The sequence below is a fragment of the Podarcis liolepis genome (genome assembly GCF_965112155.1).
Source record: "Podarcis liolepis genome assembly, chromosome: 17".
Lineage (NCBI taxonomy): Eukaryota > Metazoa > Chordata > Lepidosauria > Squamata > Lacertidae > Podarcis > Podarcis liolepis.
Window position 1 is genome coordinate 38,759,808 of NC_139571.1, and position 27,542 is coordinate 38,787,349.

Here is a 27,542-nt window from a genome sequence, read left to right on the forward strand (position 1 = left end):
ATGCACTCAGTTGATCTTTGGTGATGCTGAGGCCTGAAAGATATGTCAGCTGAGCATGCAACCTAGAACATGCCTAAGCGGCAAACTCATTGTGTAGCGTGGACTCTGAAAGTAAAGCATTCGAAAGTAAAGCGTTGAAAAACCACAGGCACAACTTTACAGCTGAAAAATTATACAAAAAACTCCTCCTCAACATTCTTCACTGTTCCCCGACCCCAATGTATATTATCATCTTTTTATGTTTTTCCTTTTCTCTCAAACTGCTTCTTGCTACATTCCTTTTAGAGCTAGTTATTATTTTGGTCCTGTTAGACTGAAGTAGAAACGTGCTTTTAAAAAAGAAAGGCCTCCCTTTCTTTAGGCAGTGTTTTGTGACTGGCTACATAATTTGTTTGGGGCTGTTCTCTTGGAAGAAGGTATTGCTTCGCTTTACCTCAGGATATGTACTCAGCAGATGCAGAGAAGAGGAAATGACGACAATATTTATTATTAGCATCTCTTATTTGCTTGCTATCTATGAAATGTGAGAGAGATTTTTTTTAAAAGGTTCAGGAGAAAAATAACGTTTTCAAATTGTTTATGATTATATAGAGTTTTTCCTAATTAAGTCTTTTTTCTGTCTGCTGCATTTTCATTACTGAAGTTAGCCAAATTCAGCAACACCCCAGCAAGAAATACCTTGAGGTGTACATGTGTGGAAGAGTGATAAGGTTTTTTTTATTTCTTTATAATGGTGTAGCATCAGAAACAGGGCAAATGTGAGTGCTCCTCATGTGAATGTCATAGGCACTGATCAATAGGTGCCTGTAATACTAGTGCAATAGTAATAAAATACCTTTGTCACAGATTTGCACTTGATAGGGCAAGTACAAATTTACCAATGAAACTGCTTGCTGACATGGCGTAATGTGTGCATGCACACATGTGCCTGCCTACCTGGTAATCGTCCACATCTGGAACAATCCTAAATATTTCTGAATGAATTATGAAAAATTACCAGTGGAACACGCCCCCATGCACTAGGTTGGTGTTTAATCAAGGGGGAAACTTCCCTGGCTTTTTCACACCACTGCCACAGTGCAGCAACGGCTGCTCTGATCTTCTTGACTTCTGGTCTTTCCCAGTCTATGCTATCCACTACAACTTATTTCCACCTGAACTAATATAGCTGCTTGTGGTTCCCATGGTGACTGGCAGTAGCATTAGATAATGCCATGTTCTGTTGCAGCTGCCAACAAAAGCCAGGCTCCTATCCTGGTATTTTTGGCTTGCTCTCTGCTCTAGTGCTGGCTGCTATTATGAGGTATGCTTTGTGCCACATGTTTCAGCCGTTACATAAAACGTCCCAATTTTTTTAGGCGTATTAAAATTGCTACTGTAATTTTTGACTACTTGTGTACCAGGTTTTCTCTTGTAGAATTACTGCAGCAATTTTGATGTCCCTTTGACTTGAGTAAGTTGGTGGGGCAAAGAAGTATTTGTGTGTTTGTACATTTTCAATGCACGATCTTCTGTGGTTCATGGCCGGTAAAAGAGGTGGCCTCTCTTTTTGGCAGGGAGGTGTTTCTGTCAACTGCAAGGGCTCTGCTGCCATGGAGGCTTTGGCTTTGCCCAGGCAGGTGGAAGGCTACTGCTGGCAATAGGAAGTGTGGGCAGGCAACCAAAAGCGTACCTAGGCTCCTTTGCATCCTTGGCAAGGAGCTGTATTGGCACCTCTGAAGCCAGGAGAGACCATGGACAAGAAACAAAAAAAAAGGTGGTTTTTTCTCTATTGCACTCCACCAGTGACTTCATCTGTGGGCATTGGGGTTGGCTCCGCTCTGCTCCGCCTCCCTCTCCTCCTCCATTGGTCTATCTGCCTTCCTGCCTTCCTGTGGCAGCCCATGCCAGCAGCCAGATTCCTCTGCTGAGGTGCCTGGAAGAGCCTGCGTTCCTTGCCTGGCCACTCAGAGAAGCAGAGGAGTGGCCCCAGAACACACAGATGGGTGGAGTCCTAGCCACTTCGAGCCAGAGTAGAAAGGCACGATTTATGTTCCTGCCTGGGCCCTTAGTGGGGGCCAACCTAACCAATCCCTACATATGCTCCTGCCAAAGCCCCATGGATCCATGAAGCTGGAAAAGAAAGGAAGGAAGGAAGGAAGGAAGGGCAGAGCAACCACCACCCACCATTTTTTGCCCTCACTGGTGTGAGCCAGAAGGGCTTGGGATGTTGTGGTGGATCTGCTGCTCTGCCTCTCCCCAGTCCCAATTATGGTTGTTATCAAAACATATAATTTCAAAACTCTGTGGTCTTAGTTAAAGATACAATATATATGATTCTTGGTTTGTTTTTTGGAGCAATGTTGAACAAATCTGTTATTTTGTAATGTTTGAGTGCTCAGTCTTTTGACCTGTGTTATATCTATATACATTTTCACTCTATTAAAATCAAGTGAAACATCCAAACCTTTAAGTCAAATTGGGCAACTTGCTTTAAAAAAATCTATCCCCTTTCAACTCCCCCATTGTGTGGTGGTGGTGTTGTTGTTTGCACTTCACTGCTTTCGATCTGTCATCAGCCTTGTATCCTCATGAGTTTTGTATTGGTGCCTCTCTTGGAGGGGGCAGCCACAGCCACCTCTACTTATTTGCATAAAATAATGTCACTGTGAAAATTGCTGATTAAAAATTGCTGATTAATTAGCCTTGAGGTTGAGCTTTAAAAATGCAGCTGGGAAGCAAATACAGCAGCCAAAGTACTTCGAAAAATAGACAGGCATACTATTGTCAGCCAAAGTGATTGGCTGATCCTAGCTCAGTGGAGGAAAGTATTGCAGGAAGGGAAATGGAAAAGTATATTTCTCTTCTCTTCAGTCTGACTCCTCTCTTTTTATAAGACCCTGCATGAAAGTGGCCTCCCTAACTATTCCCCAAAGCTGAAATGGGACAAGCGCAGATAGTTGGGCCTGGTGAGCACTTGGTGTATTGTATATTTTGATGTTAGCCGTCCTGAGCCTGGTCCTGGCCAGGGAGGGCGGGGTATAAAGTGTGTGTGTGTGTGTGTGTGTGTGTGTGTATATATATATATATATATATAATTATTCTCCTGTGATTTTACTAGTACCCTCATTTTTGGAGTCAAATGTGGCTGTGTTGAATTATTATTTTTTCAATTGGCCATTTATATGTATATTTAATTTAGTAGCACAATGGCAATGGCTCCCAGTTGGTTTGACAGCACTTATATCTCACACCAGGTCTTGGGCACCACTCAAGCTGAAATCCAGGTTGTTGCCCCTCAGGTCAGTACCAGGACCGCTGTTCTAGGGCTCAGTCACTTAAGATACCTAGAAATTTTTATCTCTTCGTCAGTGTTGGAACACATATCCCTGCAGGAACTGATCTCTTTCCGCAGGGCTGTAAGACAGAGTTGTTCCGCCTGGCCTTTGGCTTGGAGCCAATTTGATTCCCTCCCCCTTTTCCTTTTTCCTTTTTCCTTTCTCCTCCTGTGATGAGGCTGCATTTTAATATTTTAATGTTTCAGTATTTTAATGTTGTATTTTAATCTTGTTTTTAAGTTGTATTCATTCAACTTGTTTTTATTATTGCTTGTTAGCCACCCTGAGCCCGGCCTTGGCTGGGGAGGGCAGTGTATAAATAAAAATTATTATAATTATTATTATATGTAGCCAGTCCATGTGAAGCTAGTTAAAGCCAGTCTATGATCATGTACCACCACCCTCGGCTTGCTGTATTTGAATGAACCTTAAAGCTTGTTGGAATCGCTATTGGCCGTATTACCCTAGTGTCTTTCTGATGCACCTACCCAACAAGGGAAAGTCTCTTTCTAATAACTTTTTGAAAGGGGAAAAAAATCGCTTTGGGAATCTTTGCCTGTCAAAATATGGTGCTAGGCTTAGCAACAGTTGCTAATCTAGGTCTACCCAATGAGGAAATAAATTCTGAAATTGGCCTGCCACATCTTGATAGTAATTACTGTACTATAAAAGCAGATGGTTTCTTTTGCCTTCCCATTAAGACAGTTTGCCCTATGTTTATTTAATCGGTTGCCTAATCAGATTGGTAGGATGTTCTGGTGTTTTGAAGCGTGAGGCAAGTTTTTTTGGGCTAAACAGAGCTGGGGGTTTGCTCTCTTGAATTCTGGATTTATCACTTTAAGCAGCTCTCAATGTCACACTGGCAAGGTCTCTCTTTCTCTTCCCTCCTCTTTTCATATTTACTGTAAAGACTGAGAATTACCGTGTACTACTGCATTATAGCCTTTTTAAAATTCGGTTTTTGAGACTTAAGGCAGAGTTTACTGCTTCCTCCGCTTAGATTTCAACCCTCTCCTCTTAAGGCAAAAGGTTCATGTTTCCAGTCAGCCGCCTCCTGCCTGCTCAGAAAACAGCCCACGAAGGAAGCAGCCCTCGTTGTCCGTCTTCCAGCAGCTGTTAACTCAAAGCTACATTGCTGGCAAATAGAAGGGGAAGAAATTGAGGCAATGAGAAATTTTACTTTATTGGGCTCCATGATCACTGCAGATGGTGACAGCAGCCACAAAATTAAGACACCTGCTTCTTGGGAGAAAAGCAATGACAAACCTAGACAGCATCTTAAAAAGCAGAGACATCACCTTGCCAACAAAGGTCTGTATAGTAAAAGCCATGGTTTTCCCAGTAGTGATGTATGGAAGTGAGAGCTGGACCATAAAGAAGGCTGATCGCCGAAGAATTGATGCTTTTGAATTATGGTGCTGGAGGAGACTCTTGAGAGTCCCATGGACTGCAAGAAGATCAAACCTCTCCAGTCTTAAGGAAATCAGCCCGGAGTGCTCACTGGAAGGGCAGATCGTGAAGCTGAGGCTCCAAGACTTTGGCCACCTCATGAGAAGAGAAGACTCCCTGGAAAAGACCCTGATGTTGGGAAAGATGGAGAGCGCAAGGAGAAGGGGACGACAGAGGATGAGATGGTTTGACAGTGTTCTCGAAGCTACCAGCATGAGTTTGACCAAACTGCGGGAGGCAGTGGAAGACAGGAGTGCCTGGTGTGCTCTGGTCCATGGGGTCACGAAGAGTCGGACACGACCAAACGACAACAACAACATACTGCTGTCGACGTGGGGGCTCCATCTGGAAGAAGGGGGACTGCTGTACTCGCAGCCCAAGCAGAAAGTGGGCCCAGCAGGGAACTGGTGCGAGGAAGCGGCAGCTACAAATTGAAACTAAAAAGCGGCCTCGGCTCCGCCTCCCTTAAAGGAAATAGCCGATACAGGAAGGGCTGTTCTGTAAGCACGTGCGCAGGCGCCGCAAAAAAACCCCAACTTGTTTTTTTATTTACATACAGCGCGTGCGTGTCGTCGCTGCCTGCGTCATCGCGTTGACGTAAAGCAGACCTACCCTGTGCGGTGGTCTCCGCGTAACGGAGCTAAAACAAAGGAAGACGCGGGCGGGCGGGGGGGGGGGAGAGAGAGGGGCAAAAGGAGGCGGAGCCCGAGGGCTCGCGGGCGGGCTGGGCAGCTTGGCAACCGCGATTGGTAAGCCGGGAAGTCAATTCAGGTGACGTCACTGTATCCCTGCTGGCCGAATGGTAGGTGGAGGGGTTCCAGAGGGAGGGGGCGGGGCTGGAGCATCATGGAGCGCGGCGGCGGAGGTCGCGGCGGCGGCGGCGGGAGGGGACGGCTCCGGGAGTGCTGGCGGCGGCGGCGCCGCGGCGGCCGGGTCCTCCCTGCCTGTGGTGGGCGGATGGAGTCCCGCTGATTATCCCGGAAGCCATTGCAGGGGGCGGAGGAGAAGGAGGTGGTGCTGGTGTGGAGGGAAGCCCGGGCCTGCTGCTGCTGCTGCTGCCAGCGGTGGCCGCCGCCGCCCCCAGACCGGAGGAGTTTCCTGCTGGCTCCGCTCAGGTACCTGTGCCTGCGTGGGGAGAGCGAGAAATCTGGGATCGGTTTATCTCTCTCCCCTCCCGCCCCCAGTTCGGCTCCATTCCATCAGGATCTGCCCTTCCTGGCTTACAGGCGGATCCGGGAAGGGATGATACGCTCTTTTCCGAAACAATCCCGGCTGGGGGGAGCTGTCTGCAAGACGCTGCTAACCTCTGAGGGGCTTTCCCGCCCGATGCACGGGTGGGCGGCTGACACGTTTACCGATAGGTAAATTAGCAAAAGGAAGGAACAGGAAAAAGTGGGACGCGCTGGATCCAAAATTGCACTATGAATAAAGGGCGGCAGGACCCACTGAATGCAGTGGCCCCAAATGGCTGTGGGGAGGGGTGTGTGCTTGCTTTGATCCCCCCCCCACACACCACTTTCCCGAGTGGAAAACGAGTCTTGCCCCTTGTGTCTCCTACCCAACTATCAACAACCCTCTGTTGTGCATTGTTATGTGTTTGCAGAGGGCATATTGATTTTTAAATGAAACACCCTATCCGTTTGCCTTTAATTTAATTTATATATTATTTAAAATGTAAATGAGCAGAGTGTTTTATAGGGCAATTTAATCAGCACACCCCCTTCCGTGCCCTATGGAACTTGTCATCTGCTCAAGCAGGGGAGGAGAAGACAAGGAAAACTGCGCTGTTGTGCTTACCTTTTAGTTGTAGGTGACTTCTGGGGGAGAAGTGAATGGCTTCTAAGTGCTTAGAAGTTAACCCAGTAATCTTTCTTTCTTTCTTTGGAACAGATTTCCTATAAATTGACCAAATATAGATAATCGTGTTACTAAAAGAGTTTGTACAAAGGAGCATGGCAAACTAAGCCACAGTGGCTACATATGGGGTAGTGTAGTAAATCATTAGAATCAGTATTTGCTAGTGCTGAATGATGCTTATAATATAGCTGCAAAACATTTTTCCTAGTATTGTGTCACAAGAGATTTTGTTAGTTCTGTAGGGATATCCTTTTATATAAATGAGTTTATTCTAATTACTGTTATATCCTCCATTCTTTACTCCACCTCCCCAAAGTTGCTGCTGCTATTTTCAAGTGCTTTGAGAATAAACATGTAAAGAATTCAGTGTGGTGAGATGTGTTTTTTTTTTAAAAAAACTTGGGATTAATGCACCCTTCACATTTGTTAACTTGTTCTACCTTTTTTAGTAGCAGTTTTAGTCCAGGTACAAAAAGCATTTATATGTTGTTCTTCTGAAATAGGTGGAGTGGACAGAGAAAACATTGGGAGAGGAAAAAGTGTTCAGTGAAGAATGAAAAGAAAGGTTGGTGTGACAGCAGTGTAAGGAATTGTATGACAGTGTCTACATGGATTATTGAAAAGCTATACAATTTCTTTAATTGCATACTTAGCAGTTTTCCTGAAGACACATTGCATACTTGTGTAAAATTAGTCCACTTCTTTCCATAGTTGTGCATGATTAGTGTAGATAGTACTTGTAGGGCAGATCTGGGGGTTTACATTTTGGTAAACAGAACTATTTGCCATTCTTTCAAGAATGGTGTCAGTGTGAGTTGTGCAGTTTCTCTTACATCGTATGATTAATAAAATACTTTAAAATTACCGTACCTTTGTTGGGAGAGAGGGGGGGGGGCTATGGCCCTGTTAATTCTCCTTGATATCTCAGTTGCTTTCAATACTTTTGAGCATGGCATTCTTCTGGAGTGGTTGTCCAAATTAGGTGTGGGCAGCACCACTCTTTGTTGTTCCATTTCTGTTTGGATGGTCATTCTCCAAAAGTGGTGCTTGGGGAATATTTTTTGGCCCCGTGGAGCCTTCAGTGTGGGGTTTTGCAGTGTTTGATTTTACTCCTATGCTGTTCAACATCTACATGAAACTGCTGAGCAAGGATCATCTGGACTTTTGGGAGCGCATTGTCAGCAATGTGCTGATGACACACAACTCTCCCTTTTCTTTTGCATGCGCAGGTGTGGCAGTGGATGTGCTAGGTTGATACCTTGCCTCAGTAAGGGGCGGGATGAGAGCCAATAATCTGAAGCTTAATCCAGACACAACTGAGGCACTGTTAGTGCGTGGTTCCCTAGACTGGATGGGTGGGGTGTGGCATAATCTGGATAACATTGCGTGCTCTCTGAAGGAGGAGCAGGTACCTAGCTTGGAGGTACTTTTGGATCAATTACTGTCGCTTGAGACTGAAGTGCTTTCAGTGATGTGGAATGCCTTTCATAAGCTTGTCTGGTGGCCCAAGTGAACCCTCATTTGGACAGGGACAGCCTAACTTCTGTTGTCTACACTCTGGTAACTTCAAGTTTAGACTATTGCAATGTGTTACATATATACACTAAGTCTATCCACTTATATATACTTTACCTTTTACCTATACACTAGGTCACTCTTTGAAGTATATTGTGGGCCATTGTGAGAAAAATGGTTGCTTTTCTGTTCCGTATGCATTATTTTGTTGTTTAAAATGCATACACTCAAATTCTTGCACCTGGAAAGAAATTCTAAATGAGTGGAAATTAAAGTGTACACTAAATATGTGTACAATATATATTTGTGAGGAAGAGAGCTTATTTGAGAGGCATAATAACTTTAGATATCCAGAACTCTCTTTAAAAGCTTATGAACTGCTGAACCTATAAAAAAAAATTTGTTGTATCCAGTGGTTCACTGTCCCCTCTGCGGCCTTCCCACCCCATCCCCCTCTGTCTGGAGCCTCATGCAAGACATACCTGTGCAAATTTGACCAATTCCTCCCCTTCCCCTTCATGACTGAGGCCATTCTGTTCAGAGGAGTCCTCAGAGAGGAGGGGAGAGAAAGACTGGTTCTGTGAGGAGTCTTCCATTCACACAATTGTTTGATACAACTCCATGTAATTAAGAACATGTTGGGATTTTAACTAAAACATTTTTTTCCTGTACTTGGGGATGTATAACCACCTCCAACAAATATTTTTGTTCATTCATTTTTGAACCACTACTACTTGTTTGGGGTATCTTCATTTGTGAAAAACTTAATTCAAAACAACCTGGCACCCATGTCAGATCTGTGCAGTTCACATGTATCCTGATAACTGCCTGTCCTATATACATCTGGAGATCAGGAAACTAGATATTTGAAGAGTTTGACTCCTGTTGTATTTATCCAATAGTATAACAGAATAAGAGGCTGTAGTCAGTGAAGTCCTGTGAGTGTAAGAACACCTCTCTTTTCTTTGTGTGGCCTTGCACATACCATCAAATCTGTTCTGGGGGTTCCCCAACCCTCCAGAGCAGGGATGTTGTTTTTTGGAGGGCACACAAGGAGATGGAGAGGAGGTACTGTTACGCAGGTACTCTGTTGGATGCAGTATTATATTTTTCAGTCAATTTGAGTTGTACAGATTGACAAACCACAGTAAATTATTGGAGGGATGTTTTCTTGCACTGTTCTTGCATTTGAAAACAAAAACTGTATTTCCTGAAATGTTTTTATTTTCTCACGCTTCCCAATCACAACTGTTTCATAAACAAATAAAATACGTTAGATATGCCAGAATGATATATATCTGGAGACTGGTTGAGTAACACATAACCTTTAAGCTATGAAAGAACTCCTAGGTGGCCAACTTTAATTGCATTTAGACAAGCCCCAGCCAGAGGAAAACATAAAATTGAATGTGTAAATTAGAGTGATCATACCATTCTGTTGCTGAAGCTTAAGACATCTTGCCAGAGAGATCTAACCAATGATCAATACCATAATATGTGAGCTTTTCTAGCGCCATATCTCCTGTATTTCTAAGATGAAATCACTTTAGGGAAGAAACTGACTGGTGCCTAATGTGTTTTGTAGCAGCCTTAATCTGATATCTAAAGTTGACAGTTTATTTAAAGTTTGATTTAAAAATAAATAAATAGATAAAAAAATATTTAAATTGCTAAGGAAAATCAATTTTCTAGTGATTTGCCATGTCCTGAACAAGGTTGCTATAAGTACTGGTTTGCAGCTAAATCGAGTTCCAAAAACAACGTAGAAGTATAATCCAAAATCTTTTGAACATATAGTCCATGTACCTTTGAAGAATTACCTTATTTGAGACATTTTGAAGTCATACAAGGACACTACACAAGATGCCTTACTGTAATATTTCAAATAGGATTGCCACGTAAGGAGGATCTAAGACAGCACGAGCATCTGGACCAAAAATAATTCTTAAACAAATGCTGCAGCTGCATATATTGTCACAAGTATTCTGGCTCTAAGGATTGCTGTTGATAATAAAGTTGGAAGAAGGTCCTTGTGGCCCACTAAATCGCAGCATATAACCAAGGTGGTTCTGTTTTATGGTTTCCCCTCACATAGGAAATCTGAATTAGACCAATTGGCGGGCGGGAATAGATATGGAACAATTGCTTGTTTATGTTACTGATTTAAAAGTATTTAATGATGAAATGTTTGGGCTACATGGGGCTGCCTTTTAAAAGGTAGTCTGGAAACCAATTGGTTCCAACATACAAAATCACCAGTTGCTAGTAGGGGCAAGGAGGTTTGATGTATGTTATAAAAATTCTGCATCAGTTACATTGGTTGCCAATACGTTTCCAAAATTAATTTTAAATTGCTTATGCTACCCTTTTAAAGTCCCCAAAGGGACTTTACAAAGACCAACTGCACACACATGAACCTACCCAGACTGAGCTTCAGAGGCCCTGCTGTCTGTTCCATAGCTAGTGGCATGGTGAAAGAGAGACAACCTTTTAATTGGTGACTACGCTATGAAAGTCTTTTCCCCAGGCGCTCCATCAAGCTCTCTTCCTCTCTTTAGGTACATGTTTATATTCTGAAACACCACTATGGGGTGCTTTTATGTTGATTTTATACCTAATCCTGCTGTTTTTTAAATTTTGTGTTTATATGTCTGAAATATTAATTGTTCTTACTTTAACAAATAATTGATGATAAAATTGCTGCTTTGGAAACATACAAAAAGATTGTAAAGCCTGCAAATTATTTAGATGTGTGACTCTCATATGTGGTCTAAATTGCAAAATATTCTGTTTGGGCCTATGGTGTGCAAAAAAGAATGTCCCGAACCTGCACTAATACACCATTCCATAGAGGTATCATTTCATATATGCTGCTATTTATATGGATTCCAGAGATTTAAGGAGAAATTTAAAAAACCTTTTGCAATAAATTGAACATGTAGATTAATACAGCATAATCTGTATAAAATTGTAACTTGTATTGATCTTTATTCTTGCAATCAGTAATTTCTTGATCAGATCTAATTTGGCTTCTAAGAAGTTCTGATTTCTAGTGTAAAAGAGACAGCTTTTCTGAGTTTTATGGTGGTATTTTGAGTAATCTCAGTTCCTAAATATGCAGAATTTCTAGTTTAATATTTGGTGCACCTTCTTAGGTAACGTACTAGAGAAAAAGAAATAGAAGGAATTATGTTTAAGGTTTTTCCAGTACCAGTAGTAAGGAGGTAATACCTGGCAAAGAATGAAAACATGACAATTTGGTGGCTGAAGAAAGAGTTGCTTTATCTCCTGTCTTCCTGCTACTTTTTTCTCCTCCTTGTATGTGTCTTGCATGCACACACATACTTTTTATAATATTTTGGCATATGGTGGCTGTTTTTCATACAATGATAGAGGTGGGCCACATTTTTAGAAGTCAGTAGTATATAGGGATAGATGCTTCAATGGGTAGCTGGGAGAAAGCTGAAGTTAGAAGACAGTGCGTGTGGTGTAGCATTTATGCCACAAAGCATTGCATAATTGCCATATCTTTCTGTTAATAAAGCAAGCATTGCGTTTTTTAATTATTACAATATGTAATAATTAATAACTAAAATGTAATAATTAAAATGTGTAGAATCAAAATATTCACAAATAACATGGATTTCATCAAGGGGTAGGGTGCCTCACAAGGGAAGCAAGAGTGCATTTTTGCTCCAACGTCTTTTCTGGTGATGCAATTATTTGTGTATATTAAGTCTTCATGGAGAAAGTTGTTGACCTAGAGCACTTACTGTGCCATTACTAACTCAATATTAGTTTGAGTAAGCATTGTGTTCACACCAGTGTTCGGAAATGACTTGGGGGAGGAGGGTGGATAGTGTGTGCAGTTCTGGTTGAAAATATTGCACTCTAAAGACTAATTTCTTTTTGGCTTGACAGTATTGAAAATCTTTAATAGGGGCGCTGCAGCCATAGAAGGAAGGCATTGTTTGTGTCCTTGTACGGAGTAGGGAAGCACAACCAAGGGCATAAGTAGGACTGGATTGTTTGACTTTCATAGCATCTGCTGCACTATCAGGCAGTTGGGTGACCCAAGAGGGGAGCTCCGGCCTGGAGAGCAAGAGAGACAACAGTCAAGTAGCACCCAGCTGTTCTGGTCCGCAGTGATTTGTTCCCTTCATAAATATTCTATCTTTTAAAAGCTTTAGCTGTTTAAATACATGGGTTTTAATGGTGCAGGACATGGGCTTGAGGTGGGTTTATTAATGCTTGATGTTTGGAATGGGTCAGATTTTATTTTGTATCAAAGCAGATTTTAAGTTGGGGGGGGGCTTGGTTTAGAAGCAAGTGAAATTCTTGAATTCCTTTCTGTTACTGCAAATGAAGTGTTACCACTGGGGTGTTCCAAATTTTGGATTGGAGACTTTGATTTAGAATTAAAGTGGTTGCAGTGTGCCCATCAACCCCAAAAGCCATCGGCATCCAGCACTTAATACACAATAGCATGGAGTGTGTAGATGCCCTAAATCTGGTAATTTGCAGTGAGTTTATTGTATATAATCATAAAAGAAACTTTGGTAAAACTAATCTTACTATTTTTCAATCTAGGTTTTTCCCATGGTTGAATTTAAGCTTTGTTGTTAATAGTATGATAGGTTGTGAGGAACTGATTATTGGAAATATATCAGTGCCTCCAGACAGAGCTAGCATAAATTAAATGATGAAGTGCCTCACTTCCGATGGGAATGGTTTGTGCACATTCTCTGCTGAATGCTAAGGGGTTTTTTTTAATACAGATTTTAATTTGGATATCTCTTCTTACAAAGAAATTCATATGAATGTGGTGATAATGTCAGTGCTTGTACAGTGAATGTCTGGTGTTGCTGCAATTTTAAGCAAACTTTCCTAGGAGCAGGTCCCACTGAACTTGGGTATAATACATAATATTGTGTTATACATGAGCTATAAGATTTACTATTTCATGATCTTGCAACTTTGAGAAAGTAACTTAGAAGAAATTTGTTTTTAAAATGAGGAACTTTGTGATCAAGATGACACGAGGCTTGGGCAATCTGTGTGTTTCTTAGCCCTTCTGCCTTCACCAAACATCTCTCCACTCTTGTGTCAAAACCTCCTGTTGCTTGTTAGTCCCCATTACCATTTTTGCAGTCTTGTCATCACTTGAGGGGGGTCTCACAAAGCCAGTATGTGAAAAACGAGGGGGAAAGTTGTGGACCCAAGTGCTGATTTGCACGTAACAGGATGCCAGCACTGTGCTTTCTTTCCTTCTGGCACAACAGAGGGGTTGGCATTGATTTGAGAAGTGTGCACCAGGATACTTGTTCCCAGAAAGCCAAAGTTTGTTTAATTGTAGCTTTCTGTTAAGTTGTGAACAGCTCAGTTTTGACACCTAGACAGTATGAACCACAGAGCTGGAAATTCGTGGGCAACCAGGAACTTGAAATAGTATCTGAGCTGTGCCAGTAGAGGAGTGTTTCCAATAGCATATATGAAACTTGAGCATTTTCTCATGCTTTGATAAAGTAAACTGAAATCAGTGGTCACCCAGCTTATAAAATTTGCAGTATGGGACTCTATGCTTGCCCACAGATAGATAGATAGATAGATAGATAGATAGATAGACAGACAGATAGATAGTGGAACTGTTACTGTAACTATCCACAGGTCAGGATGCCACCCCTTTGTGGGTCTCAGCCCCACTAGCATTTATTTTATTTGTTGCCCAGCCTTTACTGTAAGGTCCTAGGGTGGGTGACAACATCAAAACACAATATTAAAAACAGTTTAAAACAAGTTTCAGTCATCAAAATAAATATACACCCCAAGTTTCAAAAGCCAGGGTTAAAGAGGTGTGTCTTCAGCTGTCTGCAAAGGCTGTGTAATGAAGGAGCCAGATGGACCTCTGTGGGGAGTGAGTTCCACAGCTTGTTGGCCACTGCAGAGAATGCCCTCTCCCAGGCTGCCAGCCCCCAAGCCTCTGACGGAGGAGGAGGAGGAACTACCAAGGGCTTCCTCTGCTAATCTCAGCAACCAAGAGGGTCTGTGGGGGGGGAGTGTCTTTCAGATTTGGGGGCCTAGTTGAATATGAATAAGGGTTGTATTAATGGCACCCCACATAGTCACCACAAAGTCATCATTTACAGGTACATAACTGTATATTAACCTAAAGGTGGGTAGTGTTCTGTTTCCATAATTTGTGTACTGCATTTGTCTTTTAAGCTGCACTGACCTGTCAAAGATAATATCTTTCAGATAAATGAAAACTGTATTTAAATACATACATCTTAGATGCTGTAAATACTATATGAATTAGAAAAGTAACTGTAAATAAGCCAGTGTGGTGTAGTGATTAGGAGCAGTAGATTCGTAATCTGGTGAACCGGGTTCGCGTCTCCGCTCCTCCACATGTTGCTGCTGGGTGACCTTGGGCTAGTCACACTTCTCTGAAGTCTCTCAGCCCCACTTACCTCACAGAGTGTTGTGGGGGAGGAAGGGAAAGGAGCATGTTAGCTGCTTTGAGACTCCTTCAGGTAGTGATAAAGCAGGATATCAAATCCAAACTCCTCCTATCAAAGCTAGCTCAGCAGACCAAAATTTGGCTGCAGTGTAAATCACATACCTAGTGGGTGGTGAATGCATTTGTTGAGCTGCAACTCCATCTATCTGTAGCTCTTTTAAGAATTCACAAACCTAGAGCCTATTGACATGAAAGTTGTGCTTAAGCAAGCATATTTCAAAATGGATATACCATAACCCTTATTCCCTTATAACAGTTCTCAGTTTGTACTCTGTTCTCTTCATTTCCCCCAGACATAAGAGAAAAAGTTTAGAGAGAATATGAGCAATAAACTACAATATTTCCGAAGTTGTGAAACATCTAGACATTTAATCTCCGATTTGTTCTTTGGAAATGTGCAATGCCTAGTTAATTTTTATTTTTTTCGGAAACGGTTGTTCTGATAAATGACGTTCTAAGTTACCCATTACTTTTTGATTCATTGATTTTGTTTCTCCTTGCCCCACAGAGTGAAGATAGTCCAAGTCCCAAGAGACAGCGCCTTTCTCATTCAGTCTTTGACTACACAGCAGCATCACCAGCCCCATCACCGCCAATGCGACCATGGGAGATGACATCCAATAGGCAGCCTCCTTCAGCTCGACCAAGCCAACATCACTTCTCAGGGGAACGATGCAACACACCTGCACGCAACAGAAGGAGGCAAGTAGAATAGATGGACAATGGTTGTTAAGTCAGCCTTCCTGACAGAGGATTGGAACTGCTTACATATCAAGGTCTTAATTGAACAGCCATTTACTGAGCTATCAAGTTTTATTACTATTAAGAGTTAATTAAATAGTTATTTAAGGAGGTAGTGGTGTGTCTACCTTCCAGGTGTACATGTTTGTGGGTGCTAGTGTCCTGGAAGTCATGAGAGCTACACCAAGAATGTAGTGTTTTGTACAGCAGACAAGCGAGTCTTATCACGTTATTGTACTGGTATTGTGAGATCTTATGCCTACTACTTAGTAAATAGAAGCTTCTTCTTTTTGGTTTTTGTTATATCTAGATTGGGTATTTAAAAATGTTCATCTTCTTTCAAGGAATGCATTGTGTTTCCCATCCACCCCTTGTCTTCACAATAGAAGTGAGGAGCATTGGGCTTAACAATTGCACCAAATCACCTAAGGAGCTTGACAGAGATGCCAACTGCAAAATAAACCTGAACAAAACTCCAAAGGAATATACCATGTCCGGCTGCTCTTAGTAGTATTAACTTATTTTGTTGTGGTGTGAGTCGTGAACTTCATGGAGCTAAAATTGTACTGTTTCCAGGAGCATACAAATGATTGATTGTCTCCTATTTTTTTTCTTTAAATGCATTATTATTATTTATTATTTTGCTTAATGACGGGAGACAAAACTGAGGACATCTTTACAGCATTTGCTATAGAGGCTGATGAAAATGGATCTTCTTTGTAGGGCTTTCAGTAATGGGTTACCAGGGGTTTTTCCACCTGTGTAGATTCCCTCCCTTCATGTTTGTATCTCATCCTTTCTCCAAGGAGCTCAGTATAGCATACATATGAATTATTCATTTATTGCCACAACCCTTTGATGTAGGTTTAGGTTGAGAAATAGCAACTGGGCCAAGGTCATTCTGTGAATTCATAGATGATCAAGGTATTGAACCCGCATCTCCATGATCAAAGCCCACCATTTTAAGAATGATCCTGTGGTAGAAGCAGTTTTAGATTGCCCCAGGCTGACTTTTCCTTGCACTGTAATGGGCTTAAAAGATTACATGAAATCTATCCTTTGCTGAGCTCATGTCATGTCCTACAGCATTGGTGAGGTTTCATGCAACTGTTGTGTCTTTGATGTGAAAGCCAGTCTTGGGCTGACCAATAACTGGCTATCACTGTGGTTTATGGTATATTTATATGCTGGTTTTAGGATGAATCTCACAAAATGGCTTACGTGAAAATAAGCATCAGTTAAAGCCATATAATAAAACAGGAAAGAATAATACTTTTTTGAAAGCTAGATTTCTCCTCTGAAGAGAAGATGGTCCTTAGGTAGTCCGTCTTAATATTGGAGAAGGAAAGCTCACCACAGCTGGAATTGGGGAGCTATGAGGAGAGGAAGAAAGCAGTGAGAGGAAGTCTCAAAAAGACGACAAGTTTGCAGTGTGGAAGAAAAACCACCACATGATGGTCACAGAAAAGTTTGTCAGTTGGCAGCAGTCATCACACGGAGAGTTAGTTACATAACTTCCAACTCATGTGATAAGTTCCGCTTGACCTTCATTACTATTAACTCCGAATTTCAGGGATAAAGGAGCTAGGTGATAGCTTTGGTATTATTATTTGGTTGGAAACTACAGATGACTGTAATCCATATTTTCTTATAGCTGCCAAGTTTTTTTAAGCAGCTGCTATTTCCCTTCTGGTATTCTGTTTACCTGATAAGGAAAATGATGTTAAGTGTTTACAGATCCATCTGATTTACATAAATCTTGGAATGCAGAAAGAAAAGTACAAGTTTGAAGTTCATAGTCCATCCTTGAACAAAGGAGCTTCAGGGGGATTAACACTACATGTATTAATTGGCTTGCTAATGCCAGGACTTATGTGTCATCAGCTACTGTTTGTGTGAATAGCCACTGTTAATTAAAGCCATTATCACTTATTTCTGCATTTCATATCCTTCTGACCTCTGATTGTAATCCTTTCCCCTGCATATAGTCATGTGTGTATGTACTAGCGACTCAGATTAACACTTCATGCAGCTGATGGAGTAGACTGTAGTCCAAGAAAGCTTATGCCATAATAAATGTATACGTCTTTAAGGGGCCACAAGATTCTTTGTTCAATCTAGAAGGGAAAGGTGTGTAAAAAAAATCTTTGTCCAATTTGATTATTTGCAGCCCTCCTGTTAGACGCCAGAGAGCAAGAAGAGATCGATTATCTCGACATAATTCCATTAGTCAAGATGAGAACTACCATCTCCCCTACGGACAACAACAAGCAATAGAAGAACCCCGAGCCTTCCACCCTCCGAATGTATCTCCCCGTATGTTGCACCCAGCTGCTCATCCGCCACAGCAAAACGCAGTGATGGTTGACATTCATGAACAGGTATTTGAAAGGATGGAGCGGTGTATTCCTGACTCCTGGTAGATAGGTTACACTTTGTGATTTAAAACTGGAGGTTACACTTCACTTGTGCGCCAAAAATGTTTTTTTATTTTCTAATGTATAAAGATGACACCCCTCACCTCACTGTTTTGGGTATACAGTGGTGCCTCACAAGACAAAATTAATCCGTTCCGCGAGTCTCTTCGTCTAGCGGTTTTTTCGTCTTGCGAAGCAACCCTATTAGCGGATTAGCGCTATTAGCGGTTTAGTGGCTATTAAACGCTTAGCGACTAAAAGGCTATTAGCGGCTTAGGGGCTTAGAAAAAGGGGGGGAGCGGGGGGGGAAATTGGAACACTCGCAAGACGTTTTCATCTTGCGAAGCAAGCCCATAGGGAAAATCGTCTTGCGAAGCAGCTCAAAAACGGAAAACCCTTTCGTCTAGCGGGTTTTCCGTCTTGCGGGGCACCACTGTACTGCCTCTGAGGCTGGATAATGGTTTTCTCTTCAGTGGCTCTCAATGCAGACAGTCTAATCACAGCTGCTGCAGAGACATGGGGGGTGTTGCTGTAATAAAAGCCCTGCTTGATCAGACCAAAGGCCCATCTAATTAAGCATTCTCACAGTGGCCAACCAGATGCCTGTGGAAAGACCATAAGCAGGACATAACCCAGTAACACTCTCCCCCCTCATGTTCCCTAACAACTGGTACCTAGAAGTATACATCCTCAATACTGGAGCTACTACACAGCTATCATGACTTACAGTCATTGAAAAGCATAGCCTTCGTGAATTTGTCTATTATCTCTTTTTAAATCCCTGTTTGGCTAAAGGCCACACATCATCTTCACATTGAGGGTAGTTGTCTCTTACATTTCACACTATTCTGTTCCCATTGTCCACAAGAGAAATGCAGTCATGTGACTGCATGAATTCAGAGCGGCATGGAGAACAATACATTGGGCATCCCTGCTTTACTGAAAGAAGGGTGCTGTGCGGGGGGGGGGGAGGCAAAAGATGGTAACTCTTGCCATTCTCAATTGACTTGATTCAATTTTTAGAAGGTCGGTGGTGACTTGCACAGTGGTGACTTGCACAATTTCACTATAGGTAGCCCGTTGACAGTATTTGTGAGCAGTGCCCTAACCTGGTTATAGTGCATTTGTGGAAAACTGGAACTGGGTCACCTCGAATGTTTTCTTATATTTTGTTTCTAAATCCTGTCTTTGTTGCGTTTTGAAATATTTACTAATAGTCTTTGTGCTGTGAAAGAAAAAAAAGGGGAAAGTTGAGCATCCTTCTGAGGTTGGTAACTAAGCAGACCTGCTGAAAGCTCTTTGCGTTTTTCTTTGCAGATCCACCAGGGCACAGTCCCTGTTTCATACACGGTGACCACGGTGGCACCACATGGGATTCCACTTTGCACAGGTCAGCACATACCAGCTTGCAACACACAGCAGGTCCCTGGGTGTTCCGTGGTTTTCAGTGGACAGCATCTCCCTGTCTGCAGTGTGCCTCCCCCAGTAAGTAGCATCTTAATCTTAATTTAAAAAACACATGCTTCAAATGACTTCGGAGGTCGCAGAAGTCCAAATGAATTTACTTAGAGCTGAATTTTCTCTATATTTACTTGGAAATCACGTATTACTTAGGGTGGTGTGACTTCTGGTTAAGTGTAAAGACGATTTTAGCCTTCATATAAGAATACTTCATCAAGATTTTATGTATGTTCCACAAACTTTTAATTATTTTATCGGTAGAATTTTGTGGAGTGGAGGGGTTGGATGAGTGTTAACCTTCTGCGCTCTGAAAATAACTAGCACACTGAAACTCTTGAAAAAATTCTGGATTCTAAAACATAATCCCTTTCTATGCATTAAAAAAAGTCTGAACCAAAGTAATCCAGATTTATGGTCCAAAGAGAGATGGAGCCTCATCCTCTGTGTTCAGATTTCAACAACTTCTGTCTTACTTTGCATAATTTATTTGTTTCTGCTAGGTGTGGAAAGGGTCCATCTTTTCCATGGGAACTCTATTCGCTATAAATTGTGCTTTATTCTTAAGAATGTAATGAGGAATCAAATACTATGTGTTGCATAACGTTTGTGAATGTTTCTTTTCTTTTTCAGATGCTTCAGGCATGTTCTGTTCAACACTTACCAGTTCCATATGCAGCATTCCCACCTCTCATTTCTAGCGATCCGTTTCTTTTGCATCCTCCACACCTCTCCCCACATCATGCTCCACACCTGCCACCTCCAGGCCAGTTCGTTCCCTTTCAGACACAACAGTCACGGTCGGTAGGTATCTCTTTAAAAAAAAACACAACAAAAAAAAACACCTTACTTCCTCTAGTAGTTGGTTCTGGAACAGTGAATTTAAGGTGGGATGCATTGGTTGGCTGTCTGGAAAAGGGGTTAGCCAAAAAAGTCATGAAGACTTTTGCAAGTGAGAGCAAAGCTTCTAGTATAGAAGTCTGTGAAATGCAAAATCTGATCTACAAGCTGAAAGCCGTAGCTGCTTTAATTTCCAGTCTACTAGAAAAGCGGAAGCAAAATGGAATCTTGAGTGTTTTCCAGCGCTAGTTTCAGAGAAACTGAACTACAGAGAAAAAAGATGGATCTCTTACTATTTTGAATGGTCGTGTTCCTTTTTGAGCCTTAAGTGCAGATTGAGAGCTTTTTTTGAAAGATGGCATTTCATATTTGCAGTCCATGGTGTGTGTTAAATTTCTTTACATCCCATACTATTAACCATTGTTATATGGCACACATAGTATTTGAGAGGTTCAGATGGGCTTTTTCATCTCATTTGTGGAAAAACGTGATCTCCTGGTGCTTCCAAAAAGGTATTTGAACTGAAACTCAAAGCAGATCTGTAGGGGATTCTATAATTGTGAGACAGTTGCTGATAATTTCTCTCTGAAGGAAAAGTGGGCTATGTAGAATGGAATGAATGATGATATAGTCCTCTCTGTCCTTCAGCACAGTGAGTGCCTGTTCCTTATCATTTTAGTTTTTCCTATCATCCAGAAATAGAAGAGAATTTGGTTGATAAACTGCAAGGAGAGTTAATGTAGGACAGGGTTTCACAAAATGGGATTGCCTGACCCCCTGCTTTCCCAGGGAAGGGGCATTGCATGTGCATGAAATTGGTGGGTCACCCTGTAACATTAGAAATCTGATGATAAGTAACCTGATAGGCAACCAGAGCAGCTCTTGAGTGGACTTGAATACGCAACAAGATGTGGTCTTCTCAGCCCCCAGGTTTAAATGTGGAGGCTAGCACAAAAAAACACCCCCCTCTGAAAGCCTCAAGCTAGGGATGAAAAAGGTCATTTTGCATTCTAAGCAACCAGAGTGTCATCGCATATAGATACAGATCCTGGAACAAGTGAATGTTCTCAGTTATGTGGTAGCAGGAAAAAGTGGCACAAGATCATAACATTTGTACTGAAATATATCTAATTACAATTTGATAAATACTCAGAACGGAGTTATTAAGCATGAGAAATGTGAATTTCCTGCAAAATATACAGTGAAAACACAACAACTGAATAAAAGTCATACTTAAGTGCAGTTTTTACTGTGTAATATTGACTAGATAAACTTTGACAAATAACTATTTCTGGCAAATAACTGTGGTAAATTATATGTTTCACAATTGTTCATGCTTTTTTTGTTTTCTCCTGTAGCCTCTTCAAAGGATAGAGAACGAAGTAGAGTTGCTTGGAGACCATCTTCCTGTAGGAGGTTTCACCTATCCGCCTTCAGCCCACCCACCAACATTGCCTCCCTCAGCCCCACTACAGTTCTTAACGCATGACCCTTTGCACCAAGAGGTGTCCTTTGGAATAGTAAGTGATGGCTTTCAGAATTTTGCTGTGATTTTCACTACGCTTTTATTTCACATTATGATTCTACTAGCATGTTCTGAATTGTTTCCCCGCCCCCTTTGAACATGCACATTTACCTATTCATTTACATTAACCTCAACATGTGCAACTGTTGGAAACAGAAAGTAAATGAGCCTTGGTTGGGTAGCGAGATGCTCTCGTGGGTGGAAGGAAGGGAAGCTGATCCATTCTGATTTCCTATCTTCAGAGCAGCTACCTCTATCCCCCCCAAAAAAGAAAATCAGCTCCAATACAGTATGGGAGGAAGCACTGGGGACTGCTGGGGTGCTGTGGAAATCAGCAGAACTAGCCCCCCACCCCCAGGAGTGCCCATTTGCAGAAGAGGATTCTCTACTAGATTTGACTTGGTTTGTATTCCAAAAGTGGAAAGAACCCTTCTTTTCGTAGATCAGCAGGTTTGAATCCAACTCTAGAATTAGGACCAGTCTGTACAAGAATTTTTCATCAAATTTTCAATAAGCCAGAAATGGAATTGTTTGGTCAAGGGAAGATTCACTGTGGTGAAAACACTTCTGAAATGTAAAAGTATGACTTTTCCAGTGCCACCGTGGGCTGATGGACTGCTGAAATTTCCCCCCTGTTTGCATTAGCCTTACCCGCCTTTCATGCCTCGAAGACTCACAGGACGCAGCAGATACCGATCTCAACAGCCAATACCGCCACCTCCTTACCACCCCAGCCTATTGCCATATGTGCTGTAAGTCTCTTTGTCTTTGTAGCTGTCCTTGTTGCCTGGCTTTAGGATGGATAACACCGTTTTCTGAAAACAACAGCCTAGAGTTGTCCCCCAAAGGGCACCCTCTGCTTCAGTACAAGATGGGTTAAGGGAGACCTCAAATATTTTTTTATTTGTAATTAGTGTGGATGCTGTAACATGATCCTAAGTGCTTCAAGTAAAGAGTGCAATCCTATGAGAAGTTCTCCTACTCATCCCCATTATGATGAACTGTGGCCTTACAAGAGCAGCACTGTGCTTTCATGCTGCTCACATTCATTGAAATGAGACTTGGAGAAGTTGCTTGCTCGGTTTCCCTCCTTTGTACCCTGCCATAAACGAGAGCAGTCCCTGCCTCTCAGCCAAACCCTCTGGGTGTGCCAGAGGACTGAGAGGGTACAAGTAAACCAAGCCTTGGTTGTGGTACAATCTTCATATGAAGCATGTGGACTGTCCCGCTCAGATAAATTATTGTGGGCCAAACCATGTTTAAACAAGGCTTTTAAGTTCAGACCCAAGGCCAAACCATGGTTGAAAAACACCATGGTTTGTAAGACAACAATAAACCATGACTTCACATCATGCTTTGTTTCCAGAAAACAAAACATGGTTAGTTTTCTGGGTTAGCCAAACTGGACTTTGACTAAACAAACCATGGCTTGGCATTCTGTGTGAATTAGGCCACTGTATAAGCAGGTGGTATTATATGTTTTATAAGCTTCAGTGCTTCTGTAAGTGAACTTGTGACAGAGAAATGTTTTTACTTCTGCTGCCCAGTTCACAATTACTTAAAGCCTGCCTGTGCCTTCTGAGGTGTACCAGGTGCCTACAGGGGAAAGGGTCTTGATGGTGGTGGCACCTTGACTGACGATGTTCTCCACAGGGAGGCTTGCTAAGCTCTTGTTGTGATGTGATTTTGACACTAGGCAGAGGCACTTAGATTATTGTAATTTTAACCTTTTCTAAGCCAACCTGGAACCCATTTAAAGGGCAAAGCATAAATCAAATATCAAAAGGAATAATAAGCTAAGTTAAAATACATTTTTTTAAACACCTGTCCAGCTTGCCTCTCTGGAAGCATGGGCATGTGTAATCCAATGTGTAAAATTGTAGGAGAGCCATCTTTATACAGATTAGTAAATAGCGTGACCTAGTACTGAATTGGAACCAAATTTGAATTTAAATTCTTGACCAGTTTTGAAAGCCTCTAGGGACAGACCCAAAATTAGCTGCTCTTTCTCTGTATGTGTATGTGCACAAGTAGTAAATCATGATGCTAACTTCCTCTTTTTCTGCAGATCAATGCTTCCGGTGCCACCTGCAGTTGGCCCAGCCTTCAGTTTTGAGCTGGATGTAGAAGACGGCGAGGTGGAAAACTATGAGGTTGGTTACAGATTCCACGTTTATGCAAATCACGAGGCTTTGAGTACATTCCTTAAATTGGTTCCTAAATACGTTGCTTATTAAACTAGCAAATTGCATTTTGCTGGAACGACACCAAAAAATTGCAGTAGCTGCTTACCAGATCTATGTTTTGTGAGGACATATACTTACGCTGAACAATTTCTAGGATTTTCTTCCTTCCATGCGAGTGCTACACAGTGCTGCATGTTGGGCCTCTTGGTTGGGTATTATATGATTGGGTATTATATTGTATGTAGCCCCAGACAATTCAAGCGCTAAACCAAGAGCAGTTGCCTTATGACGCAAGTTTGCAAGATTTCCCAGTTTTACGCTACTGGTTTTGCTTATCGTCCCTGATGATAATGTGTTATGAAGAGTGCTTGAGTAAAGTGGGTGAGTTTCTAAAAGGTGACTTGAAAAGGGCGTCTTTCTTTCATAGGCACTGCTGAACTTGGCCGAAAGACTGGGAGAGGCCAAACCGAGAGGACTGACGAAAGCAGATATTGAACAACTTCCATCTTACAGATTCAACCCAAATAACCATCAGTCAGAACAGACTCTGTAAGTTCTTTTGCTCCTCTCTGAGGCCTTGGTGTGAAGTTGTTTGACCCTGGTTGACTGAAATCCAGCACAGCAAATAACTGTAACATAACTAATAAATGCATTCACTTGTCTTCCTTTTTAATAGTACTTTCCAGCTTTGAATGTATTTAACTGGTAGAGTAAGGGATTTTATTTTATTTTTAAAAAAAACAACTTCCATGTATTGGTGAGCTTTATTAACAGTTGGGTTAGAATATTAAATACAGATTTCCCCATTTTTTAATACTTTGATTTAGACGAATATTGCTCACAGTCCAGTGAGCTGCACAGCTAATGATGAGTTTGCTCCTCCATCTAATATTACTGGAGTCACATAGGAATGGCAGGGACGGTGTTCAGAAGCTGCACACCTTATCTTAACATGAAATCAGTTCTCCTTATTTTTCCAAAAAGAAGCTCCCAGCTCCACATGCCACGTGGCTATCTGCTTTTATAATAGGAAAGTTATAAAATCAGATTGCATTGGGGCATGATGGAATGTTGCTTTTTGAAGAGAAAAATGAAATGCCATAATAGGCACACAGAAACAAGAAACTTGTATGAATTGCGGTCACTAGTCACATGAAACTGAGCCTTTTACAATTCCTGTTATGACGTTTCTTACAAAGTGTTTAATACAGAAATCTGCCATTTTAATAATAATAAAAAAGGATCATACAATTCTCACTGAGACATGAAGCTTCCTTAAGAAGAAATAAAAATAGGGTTTTTTGAGGGGAGGGAGGAATGTCTTCTAAACAATCTCCCAGTAGTCCTGCTAGATTTTGGATGTGAAAAGTAACTACCAAGTGTTTGCATTAATGTGAAAATTGAATTGGGGAGTTGCCATTTGCTACACAACAATGAGCCCTAAGCCTTCTTCAGGCTTTCCAACAACAGCTTTTAAGTTGCTCATTTCTAAAATAATATTAGAAATGGATATTGGCCTAGAAACAGCATTTTCCTTAGTAGCCACAGGATCCCTCCACCCTCCAGTCCTGAAGTCAGACTCTTTCGGCTGCCAGATAGGATTGTCTGCCAGCTTTCTCTGCAAAACACATTTGTTTTAATTTCTACAGTGCAATCTCAAGTAGTTTGCAGATGGCACTCCTGGGAGAAGCAAAGAAAACTGTCTTGCTGATATAGTTGGTGCTGGTGCTCAAAGTATGAGTTATGAGCTGGGGAGTCCATGGTACAGATTTTCACCCCAGGTGTAGAATCATTAGGTAGCCTTAGCTAACACCTTTTTCTTCCATCCTTGGCTCTTCACTTTCAATACAGGGTGGTGGTAAGGATTACTGTCATAATATATGTGTGGTGGTGCTTTGAACACTGAGAGCACTATATAGATATGTGTTGTTAATAGATAAAATCTTTTGCTCTGGATTGATAGTTATTTGTTTTCCTAATCTTGCACTGTGCAGTCAGTTAAATAGCTATGATGCATTGGGCAAGAAATATAGGGTATAACAAATCGTATGTTATATTCTATTACATATTTATAAATAAAACACACACACACAGTGGCAAACCCATATATATATATATCAGTGGCAAACCCAGCACCTCTATATCAGCAGTTAAGCCTCAATGAAATGTACTTTATATTTAAAAAGTCTTTATTTTAAAAAGCAAGGAAATGCCTACGTTTTCAGATAAATAAAACCAAACTGTTGTTGCTCTTTCTAAATAAGGTATTCTGCCATTTTCTCTTCTAGGTGTGTAGTGTGCATGTGTGACTTTGAATCAAGGCAACTACTTAGAGTTTTACCGTGTAACCATGAGTTCCATGCCAAGTGTGTCGATAAATGGCTTAAGGTAATAATAATAATAATAAATAATAATAATAATAATACATACATAGTTTTAGAAATGAGGTGCAGTAGTCTAGATTTGTACTGCATGCCATCACTTTTGCCACACTATCTGTCGGTATACCACCATTAAAAAAAAAAAACTTGTTAACTGTCCATCATGTGACTTATATTTATTTAAGATGAAGCTTTTTTTTGTCCAAAATGTGTGTTTTCAAGAATGACATTGAATGTGAAATATAACCTAATTTGTTTTAAGGTTGAGAAGGAACCAGAAGCAGCAAAAGCAGTATGATGACAGACAGTGTACACATGATGCAAAATATGGAAGTATAATTGAAGTAGGAAATTAATTGTGACTTTCAGAAAATGTACTGAATTTCCATTGTGTCACTGCAGTGGTAAATCCTAAAACATCAAGATTGCAGAATATATGACTATTTGTACAGTGAGGTCTATTAACTTTGAGTTTGCTTTGATTGTCCAAAAATCATAAGGTTGTGGCAAATGTGAGGACTTTCTGCAGCTCTTAATTACAACCACTAGATGCCGTCATTTCCTTCTGCATAGCACAGAAAAGAGCTCCAAGTAGCAGAGAACTGTAATTATAATGACTAGCGGTTTTCTAATGGTGTTCATGGCAACATTATATGTTGTCTTAAATTCAAAGTACCCTGTGCAAGAAGAAAGACACTTGTGCAAGGGAGGAAGGGGGTCTGATTTTTTGTTGTTGCTGATCCCCCCTTCTGGTTGCAGCTCCTCAAACCATGTTACATGATGTTCTTGAAGGTCTCGCAACACTCAGAACCATGTTTTCTTCCCCGGGGGGCTGGGGGCAGGAGCAACAAGAATGAAGCCCTGCTCCATGAGCAGAACTTTGCTCATGAAATGTAGAATCCAAACCACCATTTCTGAAGAGCTCAGAGATGAAAGTACATATCTGTGAACTTCAGAAAAGGTTGCGGGAGTTATAGTCATTATGGTGCATGGTTTTTGCATACTTAAAAAATAAAAAATCCACTTAACCATGTCAGGGAGAACACACAAGCTAGTATCTCACCTGCTAAAGTCACCACCAGATGATCTTTACCACATCATTAAACAACGAGAGCATCACAGTTCCACTGTAGTATTTAATGCAGGGCATGATTAAAATGCAACAGTTCAATGCTCTTAATTTCAGAAGCTAGAGGAGTGTATGCACAAGAGGCTCATAGATTACTGGTAGAACTTGAAGTGTGTTTAGCAATAAATAGTAACTCCCCTGTCCTGGGACACCTTATTTGAACCCTTTGGTGCTATTTGACAGAGAACCCAGTACAGTTTTCTTGGT

The 27,542-nt window shown here is 41.4% G+C and overlaps 1 protein-coding gene across 7 annotated transcripts in view; it reads left to right on the forward strand.

Moving 5' to 3' along the window:
- Positions 1 to 27,542, forward strand: part of RNF38 (ring finger protein 38) — an 80,852-nt gene that overhangs the window by 48,505 nt on the left and 4,805 nt on the right. The window contains exons 1-11 of one of the 7 annotated variants that reach the window (XM_083481787.1): positions 5,452 to 5,568; positions 7,127 to 7,188; positions 15,167 to 15,360; positions 17,570 to 17,780; positions 19,134 to 19,301; positions 19,908 to 20,078; positions 21,473 to 21,634; positions 22,285 to 22,391; positions 23,708 to 23,792; positions 24,253 to 24,374; positions 26,114 to 26,213. In XM_083481787.1, the coding sequence (XP_083337913.1) occupies positions 7,177 to 7,188; positions 15,167 to 15,360; positions 17,570 to 17,780; positions 19,134 to 19,301; positions 19,908 to 20,078; positions 21,473 to 21,634; positions 22,285 to 22,391; positions 23,708 to 23,792; positions 24,253 to 24,374; positions 26,114 to 26,213 (1,332 nt within the window). In that variant the 5' untranslated portion in view covers positions 5,452 to 5,568; positions 7,127 to 7,176. Of the gene's footprint in view, positions 1 to 5,451; positions 5,569 to 5,598; positions 5,882 to 7,126; positions 7,189 to 15,166; positions 15,361 to 17,569; positions 17,781 to 19,133; positions 19,302 to 19,907; positions 20,079 to 21,472; positions 21,635 to 22,284; positions 22,392 to 23,707; positions 23,793 to 24,252; positions 24,375 to 26,113; positions 26,214 to 26,468; positions 26,551 to 27,542 lie in introns of those variants that run through there. The other 6 variants (XM_083481786.1, XM_083481785.1, XM_083481788.1 and 3 more) reach the window with 6 other exon arrangements.